The sequence below is a fragment of the Hippocampus guttulatus genome, chromosome 6, assembly GCF_054856545.1.
Source record: "Hippocampus guttulatus isolate MCC_2025c chromosome 6, RoL_Hgut_1.0, whole genome shotgun sequence".
NCBI lineage: Eukaryota > Metazoa > Chordata > Actinopteri > Syngnathiformes > Syngnathidae > Hippocampus > Hippocampus guttulatus.
Window position 1 is genome coordinate 14492579 of NC_141266.1, and position 17856 is coordinate 14510434.

Sequence of the window (17856 nt, forward strand, 5' to 3'; positions counted from 1 at the left end):
TACAGATGTTAGTTTGCCCTTGACAGCGACATCAGCTGAAGGAATGCCACTCTGATTTCTCTGCACTTTGCTCAATCATCCTGTGGATGCTTGTGTGTGATTGTACGCGGACGCCCGGGCTGAACGATTTATCGTCTTTTGATCGAAATTGCGATTCTAGACAACGCAATTAATTACGTTCTTGCCAAAGTTTCAACCCTGAGCATGAGAGAACAGGCAAAGCTAATGCTAATTACTAAGCTAATGTTGTCTCTCCAGTGACCAGAAATATTGCTTGGCTCGACAGTACGCTTTTCGCAGAAGTCTGGTTGCAACCACGATTAAGCAGAGAGCTGCCAACTATAGGCAGCAAATTAACAGGTCAATTAATAAGTCTCTAGAAAGAAAATAGTCCAGCGAACAGTAACACAATCAGCCTGCAAGCCCCAGAACCAGTTACGTAAGCCAGGACAAGGCACTTAGAGGTATATTTAAGAAATTAATTGTTCATATCCACGATGTATTTGCATTTCTTTTCTCTATTTTGAACTGTAGGATGCTGAGTTATACAAATGATAGGCCTCAAAATAATAAATTTGTTTTTTAAATCAATTTAGCTTTGCTAAGGGTGGGCATATGTTACCATGAACATGCAGCATTTCAATGAAAAGAAGCAGAGACGAATAAATCTTATTCTATCAGCCACTGAAAATTTTCAGCCCTTCTATACGCCACGTTTTAGTTTGATAAGCGATGCATTTTTAAGATGTAACATCGGAGACTTTTTTTTGACGTCCTACCTCTGGATCGAATTTCAGCAGTTTGTCTTTTGCACAATTTTTCTTGGATTTGTGTAGCTTCCAAATGAAATTTGGAGCTAAATGGTCTGATTTCTAGTCACTCGTAAACATCCATGTCGTGTAGAATTAGGGACATAGCAGCACATCCTTGCCGTTTGAAAAACATGGTTAAAAAAAATCACAATGTTAAAGAATGAAGTGAGAATATATTTGTAAGTGTTTTACAGGTAAAGCTGAGTTGATTTACGAATACTTTTTCTTTTCCGTCTGGTTCTATTGCTCCACTGTTGAGAAACATCATCGGTTCGACAGTGAGACAAAACCTTTGATATGACATGAACTAAAATTATACCGAATGGGTTATCCATGCTATCTTGCGCCTTATCATGATTATAGCACAAAATATATCCTAGGCTTATTTAATTTGTCACAATGTTTAATTCATGGCCATTTCATACATCACATGCCATCTCGTAGGGAACTTCATTAAAATGTGACACGACTGCACATTCACGTTGAATCTCTCCATGTGCGGTGTTATAGATAACTGCATGGTGGCTGCACAGGTCTTAATAACGTCTCAAAACTATATATGACGGAAAAAAAGCCACATATAGGGTCCAGCTGCCGGTGAGAACAGTGCGGCTTTACCACTTCCACCCTTGCTATGATTTTATGAGTCCCTCGCGAGCCTGCAGGAGGCACGATAGGAGGACGGGATTGTGAAAGATCTAATTAAACAGAGCAATATGAGAGTGCAGTGATCCCCAGCCCTGGACAAGACACAAATCAGTGGCTGTTGACAGTGGGCTGCGGGGCAATTGGGCTTTGCAGTAAAATAAGTACTGTAGCCTGAAGATAACGACCAGCTCTACTTGTCTGCGGTCCCCTGTTTAACTTTGTTTACAGTTTGGGTGTGATGGGTTGTGAATCTCAATCCTATTGCGCAACACATTAAAGTGGATGTTTTTTCTTGTGCACGTAAATGTTTTATTTGTGGTTTCACAGATTACCTTTTGCCTAAAAAAAAAAAAAGAGTACATTTAAGAAGCACAAGATTTTCTGTCTATAGTGCAACAGCTCATGGACAAATTGTTCAAAGTAAAACGTTTTCGGTTCATTTGAGGAAATACGAGTCTTAATTACTTTTCGCTGTGTTCATCAGCATTCACTTGGTATTGCATCAGAATGGAAAATAACGGTCTTCGGGCCACCTGGCGCCAGAGCTCGACTATGTGGTCTCTGAGGACATTGAGTGACCGAGAACAGAGAGGCCTCGGAGTACAATGACGACAGGCTTGATTATGCGGGTACACAGGAAGGTCTCCAGCATTGTTGTGCTAATCATGTTAACGGACAGAAACTGAAGGAAGGGCAGATGCTAGGAAAGGGCAATGGGGGGGTTATGTTATCCTGATCAGGAGGCTACCAATGGGCTTACTCTTGTACTTGTTTTGTTTTTTCTTTCTACAGTTGACACAAATGATTTTCTCAGCCAATGTTACTGAATGCATTTTTATTCAGCAGGGTATGCCCCCCCCAACCCCCCATTATCAAACGCCTACATGCATGACTGTGATTTGACTGAGAAAAAGTTTTTTGGGGGGTGGATTTGAACAGCTAAAAATGGTTAAAAGCAGATTTAATCCTTTGTGATATGTGTGCCGCAGTTCACAGAGTGTCTGCTTAACACAAATCTCTGTAGCATCGCGCACAAGCTCCCAGCAGTTATCAAGAAATCAGTTTGAAAAGCTTTGAGTTTGGAGAGAGGAAAGACTCTGTGGCTTCATCTCATGCAGCGCGAGGCTTATATGGATGACATAAAAGCTAAGCCTCTAATGAGGTTCTCAGTATTAAGTCTTTGAGAATACATATTAACATAACTTCATAATTGTATCGATGAATATATTAATCAAGGGCACAAATTACTAGAAAGCAAACCCAAATTATTAATATGAGAGCATCAATAATTAAATGTTGCTGTTGTTTAACTTGCACAGTTTGTCACGTAGTTGGAATTTGAATATTGTACTAGGGGTATGTCAAGTAAAGAAATAAAATACTTAAACATTTTAAATCTGGACAATTCTTGATGTATTTTAAAAATATATACAGTATATATTTGAATTCTGCATTTTGTCATTATGTTGTGCATTTATTTAGCATGATATATCACAGGGGTGATTCTAGGATGAAAAGTTTATACCTGTAGGTGCTGACAATTTTGGCGCGAGAGAGCCTCCGATAGGTGAGCAAGAGATCAGCCACACCCACAAACAATAGGAGTCTCAACAATCATCGTCATTCCGATAATAAGCTAATTGGCTTTATTATTGACACATTAGCATGCCAAAGGTGTGCTTTTCTCATTGCATTTAAAATCGGACAGTGGGATTGGGTGGATCAAACCATATTTGAGGCAAAAGGGGGAGGGGGACTGTATCCATCCGTCCATCCGTTTTCTAATCCGCTTATCCTCACAAGGGTCGTGGGAGGGGGGGGGGGGGGTGCTGGAGCCTATCCCAGCTGTCTTCGGGCAATAGGCGGGGGACACCCTGAACCGGTTGCCAGACAATCCCCGGAACTGTATATTTGTTGACGAAATGTTACTTTTCTACAAAGCACTGTGTGGTTTTAACTACAGTTGTCCTGATCCGAAATCGGGGCCCATCACCTGATTTTCAACGGATCTGACCGGCTGCAAAACATTAGATTTTTTAATTTTTCTCACATTCTAAAGTCAAGAATGTAATATGTTTACATAATTTGAACAACTGCTGACTTAGAGCTACATAAAATATTAGCATGTTGGAATAAATGTATTTTAAAAAAATACATAAAAGAGATAAGACACTTTGGGTACGCTGTATTTTTTCTTTGCAATGCTTGATGGAGACTTGGTATCAGTAGGTGCAAATGACTCAGACTTGGGTGCAAAAACTGAGATTGGTTAATTTCTACTTTAAACATTAATCTCGCTTGTTAAAAAAAACAAAAACATTAAACCAAAGTTTAGTCACGTTAGTGATCTGGTGAGTGATGATTTGGACACATGACATCCATGAATGAATTATGTCTAATGGTGTCCTTTTAAGCAAATCTTGTAGGTGTTTTTCTTTTGGTCACAGCAATATGACATTAGTTATGCATGTATCAGTGTACATGTTTGTATGTTTTGTCTTGTGTCCATATTCCAGGGACACATCTACTTTACAGCTAGTTGATGCTTGCTCTGAGGCTATACGCTCCTTTAAAAGTACTTTGTATTTTCACCAAATTTTTCCTTATCCAGAAAAGGCATGAAAGTGTCCTAAATTGATTTTCTTTCACTTCTCATTTTAGGATCCTACATGTTGATCAACTCTTCGCAGCATGTAGCGGGACATTGCGCTCAGCTGCTGCTGCAGAGTTTGAGTGAGAATGACACACACTGTGTCCAGTTCAGCTACTTCCTGTACAGCCGCGATGGCCACAGTCCAGGGACCCTGAAGGCGTACGTGCGTGTCAACGGCGGTCCGTTGGGCAACCCGGTGTGGAACACGTCGGGATCTCACGGGAAGCAGTGGCATCAGATGGAGCTGGCTGTCAGTACCTTCTGGCCAAATGAATATCAGGTAAAGATGGCGGTGATGGTATTCTTTTGCTATTTGACACCATCGATCTATTACTTACATTTTTTTCAGTGTTGATTTGATGTTTGTTTTTGTCAGATGCTCCAATTCATGTTTGGAGGATCAGGTCAACTGTTGGTCTTCGGTGGCTTTTTGTATGTGGTCCCACCTAAGGGCAGTGGTGGGACGTAATGAAATACAAATAGTACAATAGTGTAGGGTTCGTAGATTTTTCAGGTATCAGTACTTTTACTTGAGTATTTTTCGGACATCTTTTACAAATATCTGAATTTCCTATTCCTTACTTTGTCAAAATACCTGTAGGCTTGTTCAGTTTTTTTTCCAACCTCTGGAAAAGATATCTAAGAAAAGCAAGATGTAAATTCACTATCTGTACTTTTACCTAAGTACAGAGTGTAAGGACTCTTGCCATCCCTTATGTTATCTTTTAATGGGACATTTTATTCATTCACTAAGGTGTCAAATTCCCTTTCTTTCACGTCAGTTGTCATGACAGAGATCTTATGAAAATAAATCTATCTATTCGCTTGCTGTCAATTCTCTTGCTACCACCCTTGCCATATTCTTATATGGTTGGATCAGTCATGATGGAAGGGACTTGGATGGCTTTCCATCCAATAGGGCTAACTGTCAACAAGTCAGTATAAATCATCTGGTTTATATCTGCTTGAATGTGTTTGTACGTCACAGAAGAAGTCACTTATGAAACACAAATCTCATCAATGTCCTATAAAAATGTAGCACATAAAAGGCATTGTTCCGGCGCTTAATTCAACCGTTTATTCATACTCATACAGAATGTACCTAATTGTGATTTTTACCCTGTCAAGTCTAATGACAGACATCTACAATAATGCTCATCATGCTTCATAGCCTATTTATAATATTGATTTATTGGCTGGCATTGAATGCGTGTCGCAGATTTTCCTGTTGCTTTGCAGATGGTTTGTAAGGCGCTTTCAAAGTTTATCCATCATTTGATTCAATTGAATTTTTCTGCAAACTCAGTGGAACTGTCAAAAAGCAATTAAGTTGAGTAGTGTGTATTTTATCATGAACTGTCAGCGGCTGTAACTTAATTGAATTGTGTTCAACCCTGCAAGAACTGACCTTCACTTTGTAAATAATAGTTCCTTGTACAAACAGGGGCAAGATTTAGAGCGACTCTTTCCCATCCCGTAGCATGACAATGAGATAAAAGGTGTTTCTGATGGGCAGGGACAAACACGCTGAACAACGCTGTGATTTCCGAAGACTTGAAGTTCTTGTCATGTAAAAAAATTGTTTAATTCAAAAAGACACAGCGTCTTAGACGGACGGAGAGGCCCAGTGTTATGATTAGAGGTGGGTGGAGTAGCAAAATATTGTACTTGTGTAGCATTATTATTACTTTAAAATAAGACTCCGGTAAAAGCAAAAATAATCCTCCAAATAATTACTTGAGTAAGAGCAAATAAGTATTCAGTGAAAAGACTCCTCAAGTGCTGAATAGCTGTTTAATAACGTTTGAATTTTATCTTACCCCGTCAGACAAATAAATAATAAATAATATCTAATAACAAATAAAATATTGTCATGCACATTCAGCCATTGTCCACCAATATCACTTTAACTAAAACTGACTGACTGATAGCTTCTTTTTAGTAGCTACATTTTATGATCGTTGCACTATGACCATAATTGGTGTGGTTGTCTACTTGTCGGTGTGAGGGAGAGTCGACACGATGTACTCCAAAAGAAGCAAACTGATGCATTGAGTTTCACATGACCATGACACGGCCAAAACAAGTAAACAACAATAAAATTGCTACAACTTCCCGCAATGTGCTTTCTCACATTAGATGTTAATTTTTCACGTTGGTCAGATACAGACGACAGCTCATTACAAATGTGTTATGTTTGTTTTGTGAACATGGGCTTAATGTGAGGGCTGTTCTATTTCATGAAACTGAGAGTCACATGCCTCCATTGAGTCATGAGATGTGTTCTTAAAGGCTTAGTCCGACATTTCACAACAAATGGTGATTAGTTTCATGAAGGATGAACGAGAGTACCCAAGCTACTGTTTACAAATTAGAGAAGCAACATATCAGGCCAATCAGACGCAATTGATGTTTGTGTTTGCGTTCGCTGCTGTCCCAGTATAAAAAAAGGATCAGATCAATATTCACCCTTCTATTATTTCACCAGCGTGGAGGTACATGGAGCTTGAGCCTTTCCGACCTGACATTCGAGGATGGACAAATCCTGATTCCGTAATAGGATCGGATCAATATTTCATTTTGAAAGTATTATCAGTTGTTATATGCATTGTGAAATGTACATTATTCAATGGAGCTGGTGCCTGGCTTAGAAGTGGGTATGCACTGGACAGATTGCTCGCATTTTGCGGGGCTGACATTTTGAGACTGATAAAACGTGTGCAGTCACTTCCAATGATTTTGATCAAATCTGCTTGTGGTTTTCACGACGGCGATGGAAGACAAATGCCATGGGATGCATATCAACGTGGTCATGACAAAGAACGGGTATTTGACTACATTTCTATGACGATGAGGAGAATCACAATCAATTAACTATTTATTTGTACTATAATTTTTTTTTAAGGCGCAGTATTTGTCTGGTATGGATGACAAGTGTTGTTGTTGTACTGTATTACTTTGAGATGGCAGACCAAGAACATATTTTCCACATATTAAAAATTAACATAAATAACGAACATTATTGTATAATTATGCATAATTTTAACGTGTTCTGTGAGTATGAAAGTCTTTGTAAAACTGCTACTCAATGGCTCCTGCAGTCAGACTTCCAGAGCTTCATAAATTGGCTTAATAAGGTGTCAGGGAAATGGCCGTGCCTCTTATTTTAACAATAATAATTGTCAATACACCACTTAATTTGTCTTTGCATGGCATCAGCAGTGTGAATCGCCCCATCACTGCAATGCCCTTATTAAATATTTTAATAGCTGTTGCTCTTGTTAAAGATCACCTCAGTGGATCCGGAGCCGAGCTGTGATCACTCTCTTGCAAAATGGTCGTTTTCTCAACATGTCAAGACAGCTCTGAATGCATTAATAATGTGCTGATTAGAGATGCACCAATAACCGGGATAAGGCTATCAGCGGTTGTAAAAAATCTCCAAGACCACATGCACCGATACCATATAACCAGTGTGTTGGAGGTAACGAACTCCATGCATCGCTGTGTGCATTTCATCTTACTTTCTTTGTTTTTAATTTTCACACGTTTGTTGTGTAGTTCATGCTGTTGTTGGTCAGTGTAGCCACCATTCATGTGTACACTCGGCAGCTAGTAACTGCTGCGCGAGTGTCCTTCCGACATACTTAGTGAAAAACAAACAAAAAAAGTATAACTGTTTATTTCTGCACAGTATTATAAAGCGAATTACAAGGAGAATTTACATTTTTATTGGAATGCTTTAGTTAACACACACTGTAGATCACAGTTGTAATGATTCATTTTGTTTTATTTTGTAAAATGTGATTTATTATGTTATTATATTGCAAGATGTAATGGTTTTATCAAGCATCGGCGAGTACTCAAATGGTACTGGTAGTCATCTGTGTTGTTGCTAGTTGAGATTCCTCTGAACAATGTTTGGCTTTGTGGTCTGAATTATTTTTCTCTCGTAGTTATGACTTCTTTTATACAATCCCACACAAGGTACCTAGTGAGTCAGAATTGTTCCAGGGCTGCCAATTCAGAGGAGGATGATTAATATGAGGAGGAGTGTAAATCTCTTAAGACTGGGCAAATACTACTATCTTTGAATAAAACGACTCAATCAGTTCAATGGGCACGCCACAAAATAGTACCGGTATTTATATTTTGTGCGCTAGTGCCTTTGTCTCCAAAGTTTTAGAATGTTTGTAACTTGGAAATCTTCCCTTCGTCAAACTTTGTAAAAAGCCAGATGTCACTGGCGTCACAGCTCTGTCAGTGTTTGCTACCCTCACACTTCTGAGATGTTGCAAAGGCTTTTGCAATTTAAACATCAAATGTTCACGACCATACAACACACCGTATTGAAAGGTGAAGCGTCATTCTCAGGTGCTATGTCTGTTTTTAACACATACACAAGACACATTGTATTTTTGGATGGAGGCATGGTAAAACGTGCGCTAGCTTAAACAATACGGGAGCATGCATGCACGCTAGCTTATGTTTTTAAGAAGGCAGTGGGAGCAAAACTGAGTTTGGTTGTACTTTATTGAAGTCTTTAACAAGTATTGACGATATTTTTGTATCAATCCTCATGATCAAATCCATCAAAGTCCGAATTTTCTGTATCTGAAATGAACAGCTGGGCAAGTTCACAATAAAACACGACAGGTTCCCTTGCATCATTGTCAGTCAGTCTCGTTGCCATGCGACAACTCAGAAATGATGGCGGCTTTTGGGTTAGCTCGAACAACCGTGTAAGCAGACATGTAAACACAAGCATCTTCAAGCCATTCACACATTGAAGAGAATTGAGTAAATGTGATTTGGTTCAATATACAGTATCTAATTCTTCGTTAAAGTAAACTCTGTCAGCTGCCACTTTTAACTACCACTCATAACTCAAGTTAGTTTGCACACAACGACAGTGATGGTTCGCACCTCAAAACTTGCTTTCACATTATTATTGGATAGATACAACAGTACCTCTATTGGTTTCTGGCAAGTAATTGACTCACTTTCACCTTGGTTGTTTCAAGAGCTGATTCACCAACAATCAATTTAATACAACTGAATATTATACTATAGAAAATTACACCCATCTTTCCTTGTATTTGTCATTTGGAGCTTTCCAAAGTTCTCCCCTTTTCACTATGCATTATGCATTTCAGTGATTTATTCTGTGAAAATATTAAGATCACCTTGAAAAGTTTGACCAGAAAATGCATCTGGATAGCATGCAGCTTTTCCCCACTTTGTCGGCCTTTCAACTACCAGGAGAATCTTCCTATCAAATATTTAAGATGTTATCCAGCCCTCCAAGTCTTCCAATAGGGATCTCTTCACGGTTAAACGTTTCTCACGTTCTATGCTTTAAACTGGGCATTTCTTTTTTCCACTCGTTGATAGTACTTCAATTTCATAGGGCAAACATGTTTGTTCAGATAAAGTCGGATAAAAGAAGGTTTCTCTCAGGGAAATGCATCATATCAAGACAGAAGTTTTGTGAAAAATACACTGATGAGTTGCAAGCAGGTACTTGAAGCTGCTGGTGTGTTTGGAGTCCCCCAAAACTCGAGATGCAGGATCCTCCAAAGACAAGGATGCAATGTCCACAAAGGAAGTGAATGACTGAGGTTTTGTTCTGAATTAATGGAGAAAGAGAATGTAGGGCCATTTAGCTTGCCTGAAGGTGTCGGAATGACCTCTGTAAGATATGTGGGGACTCCAAATGACCATTTCCTGGCATGGCCTTTCACAGTAAAATAATCATCATGAAAGACAACGCTTTACTCGATGCTGCTAAATATACCACTGAAGCTTTCGCTGAGAATTTCATGGCGTGGCCACTATAATCCCCTGACCCCATCCTATTGACCACCCGAAGAGCATCTTTCAACGGGAAATATATTAGGTTGGAGAAAAGTCCAATTGTACACAGCAACTCAGGAATGCCACTGCATACAACCTTATAAGAGATACAGGTAGAAACTGTACATGCACTCACAAGTTCAATTGATGAGAGCGTTAAGATTGATATCGGAGAAGGGTCCTGAAGTAAACATGCGACTTCATTGTAAAAAATAAAAATAAAAAATTGGGGTTGGAAAACATTTCATGTATTACACACACACACACCCTCCATGGTCGCTTTGCTGAATAAAAATTGTGATTATGATTATTACAATTTCTAATAAAGTCAAATTAGTTAGGTGGGCACTTCTGCATTTTGTTGTTGATTTTTTAATGAAGTTATCTTTATCAATGATCCGCTCAGAAGGAAAGACAACTCCCTCTTCTTATGAGGAAGAAAAGCACCTTATTTCCTCCAATAATAGACAGAGATGTTTATTTACCGGACTGTAGAATGGACTTGTCATTGATCCATTAATCGAACCGCTGAACTCCGCGAGGGTCGCGGGCGTGTTGGAGCCTATCCCAGTTGACAGGGTACGTTCTGAATTGATGGCCAGCCAATTGCTGGGGCTAGACATTTATGAGAGACCCATTTAGCCAAGCACCCTCACTCTCCATTTTTATTCTTTAGCTTTCAATTCAGCAGGAGGTGCTGCACTTGCTTTGGTCTTTATATTGGTTTTAACTTGCTATTTGATTTTGATCTGTGTACAGCATGTTGTTACAGCAGTCATTGTTTTTAAAGTGTTTTATGAATTCAAATGAGTTGAGGGAGTTGGAGCATACCAAATTGTACTGCTGTTTGGAAGTATGATGATAAGAAAGGTAATTACAGCGTCAAACTGGACCACTTGTTTTGTCGTCTTCTGAGAGGGAAAGGGCATCTCCTTGGGGAGAGGATTTATGTGCTCAAGTGGACCTGGCGACGAAAAGAGACAGAAATTTCAATCAGAATTGAAGCTGCTGTTTGCGGAAATGTCGTAAAGTTGCTGAAACGTTAAAAAAGCCCCCACCAGATTCTCAGTCTGTGATACATATTGCTTTTTACATGATGGCTCCCATCACAAAAACATCTACTTATGGCTCGGACAGTCAAAAAGTTGTAAATGATTGAAACCATGTCAATGTTGTCTGAAAATGTTTCCCTGTTTGTGCTGGGCCTGTGGCTATGAAAATACCCCTCAGCAAAACTGAGTTGTTTTTTTTTTTTGACGATATTGGCGATACTGTCTTCTACCCGCTGGCATTTTGCTGCCTGAGCAGATTGACTTGGACACATGGCCTTTCGTTTAGATTATTGAGTTCGGAATATATCTATGGCAGGTCTTATGTTGGGTGAAAGAACCTGCGTCTAAGGCTGTTTCTTGTCTGCAAAGTAAAAAGAATCATCATGTTTTCTGAGCTTATAAGCTTCTCTTTTGATGTGTATGCATAAATTCTCCTCCGAGCCAACTTTACGGGCGAATATAACGTGTTTCCAAAATGTTATTCAGGTCAGTCATTGAAAAGGTTTGCTTGATTAGTCAATGATGGCTGCATTTCTTTTAGTAGAGACTCAAATAACAAGGCGTTAGAATAAAACAGGCTTATGAAGCATTCCAGTGGATTTGAAGAACAATTTGGAGGTTGCTCAATGAAACAAAGGCAAACTGTGTTTCCTGTTAATAACTATCCTCTTTTAGTGGTTTTTTTTTTTTTTGCATTGCAGCCCGAGTTCGAGTCACTTGATTTTGAGCGTCTGCCAATACAGTACTGAGTCCTGATCCAATACCTCTGCAATGCAATGAAGAACATTTTTTTTATTCTTGTTTTCATTTCTTCGACACTGTTTTGGTGGTTGGTAAATACTTTTTGATGCATTACCGCCACCTTCTGGCCGCTGGCAGTAATTGACCATTAGTATTTGCCCCCCCCCCCCAAAAAAAATTAAGCACAATTGGTGAATTGGGATTTTGGATATATACAAGTTGCACATGAGTATAAGTCAAGCCAAACTATGAAAATTAGTGGAACTTAAATCTACGGTACGTTCAGTCAGAAAAACATGAAATTAAATAGACATCATCATAATAAGAGTAATATTCCCTGTGACTTGCAAAGGTCGTCCATATACACATGAACCTGATATCTAAAAATAAAATAAGTGATTAAAGTTGACGCGGAGATAAATTATTTCATATATTGCAGTCTGTCTCTGCTTTGGATGAAATGACTTTTGCCTCCATTAATTCTTTTGACCCTGCCCTGCATGCACAGAGAAAATGGTTTTCAAATTGGTTTTCTCTTCAGATTTCTGCCACTTTTTGGGAACTTTCTCTTCACGATCTCATTACTATGTATAATTGCACTACATCCCTGCAATTATAATATTCAGATTCAGATTCAGAAAACTTTCTTTATCCCCGTGGGGCAATTAGAAATGTGAATAATTTCGTCTTTAGAAAAAGCTCGAACATTGTATATTTTTAGACATCAGATTTACAGGTGACAATTGCAACTCCAAGAGGGCCGCTGAAAAGTCTTCACCGGCTATAGATAAACAGATCCATGCCACATGGTATGCTTTAGATCATAAGCGTTTCCTCAGATTGTTGAATCGTGACAAATTCACAGTTTTTTTTTGTTGGAAATCCTACTTCCACATGAGGGTCTCAGTGAAAACTTTTCTTTTCAGGGTGGAGAATGAATTTAAAAACTCCCTCAAATGAGTTTGCCATCATTATTGCTACAATGATACAGAATGTACCCACGACAATAAACTTCATTGGTTTTATTTGAAGGTTTTGTGACTGCATATCCCTGAGCAGATTGGGCTCTCGTTTACGACTCATTTTAGCAGGCACTCCACACATATGAAGCATAGTTTGGTTGTGTGGAGAGGCCATGGTATAAACGTCCGAAGCCAGAGGGACTAGATACAATGTAATCATTCGGTCAGAGGATTATGTGAAACAATAAGTCCAAGCCAGCCTTTCGATCAAACGTGTGGAAACCTGTCCTTGGCTCTTGGAAAAAACAAAGATCACCCTTATCTCTCATAACTCTCTCTATTATTGAGGATGGTGATTTGATATTGATTGACTTTCACAAAACTCAGTGTTCCATAGGATAGTACAGACATTTGTCCTCCCTTGCGTCATGTGCAGCTGCACGACGCGCTGTTCTGGCTTCACAGCAGCCTTTGCTCAGGATGTAAAATGACTCATGCGCCACATTGTGTGCTTGCTGATAAAGCTATTATTTCCCTTGGCCCTGCGGACTCGGGCAAAACTTATCCGTCTCTGTTTTCTGGCTTATTTTCTTCTCTTGTTTTCTGCTGCCGTGTTTGGGGTCAACAGATGTACAGCAAAGTTTTAATGGGCTTGTTTGTAATTAATGCATCTGCCACCAAAGGGGAAAGGGAGCGACGGAGAATGGTGGTTGTCAATTGTCCTTTGAAAATGGCTGTCGCATCAATGTAAAAGATGCCCTGGGTGTTGTTAAAACCCGCTCATCGTGTCTTCACTTTTCACTTTTTGCAGGTACTGATCGAGGCTACTGTTTCCACGGAGCGACAAGGGTACATTGCTATCGATGACATCATGGTGCTCAACTATCCCTGCTGTAAGTGACACCTCTGACAATAAGTTGCAAACACAGAAGGTTGCTGAAGGGGGGGAAGAAAAAAAAAGATTTAACGGTTTTGGAGGGGAGAATGTACTTCAAAGCACTATGAAACATAAATAGGATGAAGAAAAGTCATGGTTGATCATCCTGGTTATCCCGAGGGATACTGCAACAACGGCTGCTATTAAAACATTTTGAAGGCCTCGTGTGACGGTGAGAGACGCCCGCTTTCATGATCTCTTGTTAGGCTGTCAGTGGTGGGAGCTTTAGGTCATACGTCTCTTTTCAAAGCCTTGGAAGGATTTTATAAAAATGTGTCTCCTTACACTTGGTGGCTTTTTGTGCCCGAGGTGAGGAAGCAAAGGCACCAGTTCAGTGTGATGTCAGCCCTGTGGGGACCTGGTGTGTAACATTCTTTCGAAGCCTTGAGCCCTGGATGTGGTCTCTCAGGGTCATTGTGTCTCTCTGTACCGCTGAATGTGAGGGTTCTTGTCAGCTCATGCGCACATTCATCAGCTGCGCTTGATTTGGGGTGAACTGCTCTCAGAGATTTGTGTTGTAAGATTCAGTCTTATCACTCAGTATTGTTCACAGTTACAATAAACAGAACACAGGGTTCCACTTTTGTTTTAATAGGTAAGGAAAAATAACAGCTTGGTTTACACTCTCTCCGCTTGCTACTACCGCAGTCCCCGCATTTCGTTCCTCTCTGTGACCACAGATGGTCTTTTGAAGGCACCCGCTGTGGCAATTAAACAGTTAAGAATCTCATCAAGACCTGTGCATGCCTCGCAATGTGGCGGACATCCAGTAAACAGGATTTGGCAGCACACACTGTGAGAGAGAGAAGAAGTAAGATGAAATCCAAGAGAAAAGTCTCTTTGTCTGGAAAAAAAAAATCGCTGATCAAGTTCACTTTAGTCAATTCTCTGCCAAACGTAACTTTTTAGACACTTTTTATACCGAGTTTTACAATTGCTTACTTTTGTCCGGGTACTCCGGTTACCTCCCACATTCCCAAAACATACATGGCAAGTTAATGGAACACTCTAAATTGTCCGTAGCTGTGATTGTGAGGGTGAGGGGTTTGTTTGCCAATGTATGCCCTGCGATTGGCTGACAACCAGTTCAGGGTGTACTCCGCACACGGCCCAAAGACGGCAGGGATAGCCTCGAGCACACCCGCGATCATCGTGAGGATAAGCGATTTGAATAATGGTGGATGATTTTAATGGTTTCGCATCAATCAGTGCAGAGGACAATTAATTCAGAAGTGACTAATTTGTGGCTAAATGGCACAATGTGTAGTGTACCTAAACAAGATCCAGAAGTCACCATATTCTTGATGTGCTATCGAGAGAGCTCGGTGGTGAGTGAGTGAGAAATAAACACTAGCCTCTCCCTTATGCTTCGGCTTCACGGTTGCTCTGCCATCTTCTTCTGTCACTCATCAGGAGTGACGAGCCGACACATCCTACCCGATTTCTCCGACATGGCAGGCCGCACGGCTGGCATTTTCACATGGTTATTTGGTTTAGCAGGGCTCTCTCCTCACTGCTCTATTGTTAATCACGGAATTGCGTGACAGGGTTCCTCCCACACTGATTCATTGGCAACTCGGCTCAGCATGCCAGGACATTATTCGTCAAAACGTGGAGGATTGACGCGTACTCTGTGCCGTCCCTTTCAAACATTCACTCCCACACTCTGCTCTGAATAGATTTACCTTGGTATAAAGTGTGTTATGTTCACTCAGAAACCATCGCGTATATACACGGTAGTATACATTTTATGATGTCTTAATAGTGAGAAAACAATGTATGTCAGTCATGTTTTGCATTCCATTTTTAAGTACTTTTCACTATCAGAAAAATGTACACACAGGCCACAACCACCTCCTTGATGAATTTCCTTTGAAAATATAGCCAGAGAAATGTGCCAAAAGGTTCAGGAGTTTTCACAAATGAATATTCACTTATGTTTATGTACCTTACATGCCAGTGACAGAAAATAAAATGTGATGTTTGCTGGACATACAATACAAACGGTTCAGTGCTTAGGCATAGGAAACTAACAAGGTACAGATTTTTGTTTGAGGCCTGATAAGAATGTGTCCTCAGTGGCGGGCTGGCATTGTGAGTGGCCAAAAAGTAACTCTTCCTTCTTTCTCTCTCTTCCATACGCCTTCTCAGATAAGGCCCCACATTTCTCCAGGCTTGGAGACGAGGAGGTGAACGCTGCACAAAATGCAACTTTCCAGTGTGTGGCTGCTGGAAAGGCTTCAGAGGCTGAGAAATTCCTACTGGAGGTGAGTGATCCATTCATCCAGGGATGAACATACTATACCTGTTGAACTTGCTCTCCAAATTTAAGACTTTAGCAAGGATCATGGAAGTTGACTCACACGATTTTCTTTTACGGACCACATTAAATGACATGGCGGGTAGGATCTGGCACCCGGGCCTTGAGTTTGACACTTGTGATTTAAACAATTAACAAGAATAGCAGTACAGTGCATTTTATGTCAAGCCTGAAAACCCAATACAAGGCTGTAGTTTTTTGTTTGCAGAGTGTCGGTTGTGGTGCTCAATTGCTGCGGTGAAGGATCGGTTATAGGAATGTTTTTGTGACGAACCACTTCAGTCGCTTTTGGTCACGTCACTCAGTATGCAGTGGTCACAAGGCAGCCATATTTTGTTTTCTTGTGGTCGCACGCGTTTTCTCTGTGGAACCTCAACGACTAGCAATGTGTCTGTCATTCTGAGTTCTCTGTGGTTTCAGTCTAACAGAAGAAGAACAGCAGCCAAGCAAAACCCAAATGTTGATGTTACTCTCAACATGCTCGCGCGCTAACGCTAACACAAGAAAAGGATCGGCGCAAAGCATTCCGTTGACTTTTTTCTGTCTTTGAAAACAATGTCTTGTTTCAAAGGGTTTCCCGAATTGTTTTTCTAGGAGTGTGGTACTATTGCTGCATCACTAATTACTAATGTCTTGACAGGATTATGCTTGCTGTTAGTCAAGCATGCCTAATTGTTTAATGAGTGAATTCCTACCATCGGGATCAATGATATGTTGTCAGGATTAAATGAGAGGAATGCCACTGCCATTCTAATGAGATTGGACAATTTTTTTTATTATTGATGTCAAAACTCCTTCACTGCTGATAAAGAAGTCTATTCTTTAACATTGTCAGACTTTTGTCATTCATTTATTCCTTTAGTTTGCAGCTGCCGCCTTGGTCAAAACTAGTCAGTTTGAGAGAATCTATGTATTTTATAGTGACAGTGTAATTTACTGGAGCTGAGTGGTTAGCCGTCTTCATAGCAAGTTTATCCCGCATTCCAAATGATTATGCATATTATGTTCACTGATTTTTATAAATAGTCTGCACATAAAACAGCATAATTTTGAAGTCATCATCTGTTAGAGAATAATGTGAATGTTTTTAAACAAACCTCCCAATGATAACTGTATCCTCCCCCCCAAAATAAAAAGTAGCTTTTGTTTAAATGGATTGCTCCCAATTATTATGCACAGCAGTGTTTCAAGGCATTTTATACTGTTGGTTGTAAAGAACTGAAAGCAGTCATTTGTTGAATTTGCAACATTAGGAGGTTGTATCTGCTGAAATCAAAAGCTATTTCAATCAAAAGCATCATTTCAGGTCAAGTTACTGTACATTTTAAAGGCCTCTTGTTTGATAGCAGCTTCCCAAGTCTTTTGTCGTCTGCAACCATGACAACGGCGTTTGAAAGGTACAGATATTTATAACTTAAAGAGGGTCCGAAGAAAGTACCCCATTCAGTTGCATTCACATTCTAAGGTGACAGATGAATAGAATGTTTATTCAATTCAAATTACAATTTTGCATAAAACCTCGGAAGGAAGGAAATTACATCTTCACAGTGTTACAGAATTTACACACACACACACACATTCACACACGCACGCACACACACACACACAGACACACACACACACACACAGTTTGAGTGATGAGCTTTTGGCTCTTGGATAAATTCTGGGAGGGCATGCAACATGTTTGTAACAAAGTGGCTTGGGCATGCGCATTAAACATTTTTGCCCTGATCTAAACTGTGCTGTCTGTATGAGGAAGCCTCCGCCATACACTATTTATCAACAAAATAACAATGATGGAACACTGGGCTCTTTTTGAATTTGTGATTTTCATCAATTGTCTTCCTTTCTTCCATGTTTTCATGATTTTTTCCA

The 17856-nt window shown here is 39.9% G+C and overlaps 1 protein-coding gene across 3 annotated transcripts in view; it reads left to right on the forward strand.

The window, feature by feature from the left end:
* The window catches only part of ptprub (protein tyrosine phosphatase receptor type Ub), a 176419-nt gene that overhangs the window by 87921 nt on the left and 70642 nt on the right, over nucleotides 1–17856 (forward strand). For all 3 annotated transcript variants that reach the window (XM_086113143.1, XM_086113145.1, XM_086113144.1), the window contains exons 3-5: nucleotides 4122–4393; nucleotides 13536–13617; nucleotides 15813–15928. In XM_086113143.1, the coding sequence (XP_085969269.1) occupies nucleotides 4122–4393; nucleotides 13536–13617; nucleotides 15813–15928 (470 nt within the window). The remainder of the gene's footprint in view (nucleotides 1–4121; nucleotides 4394–13535; nucleotides 13618–15812; nucleotides 15929–17856) is intronic.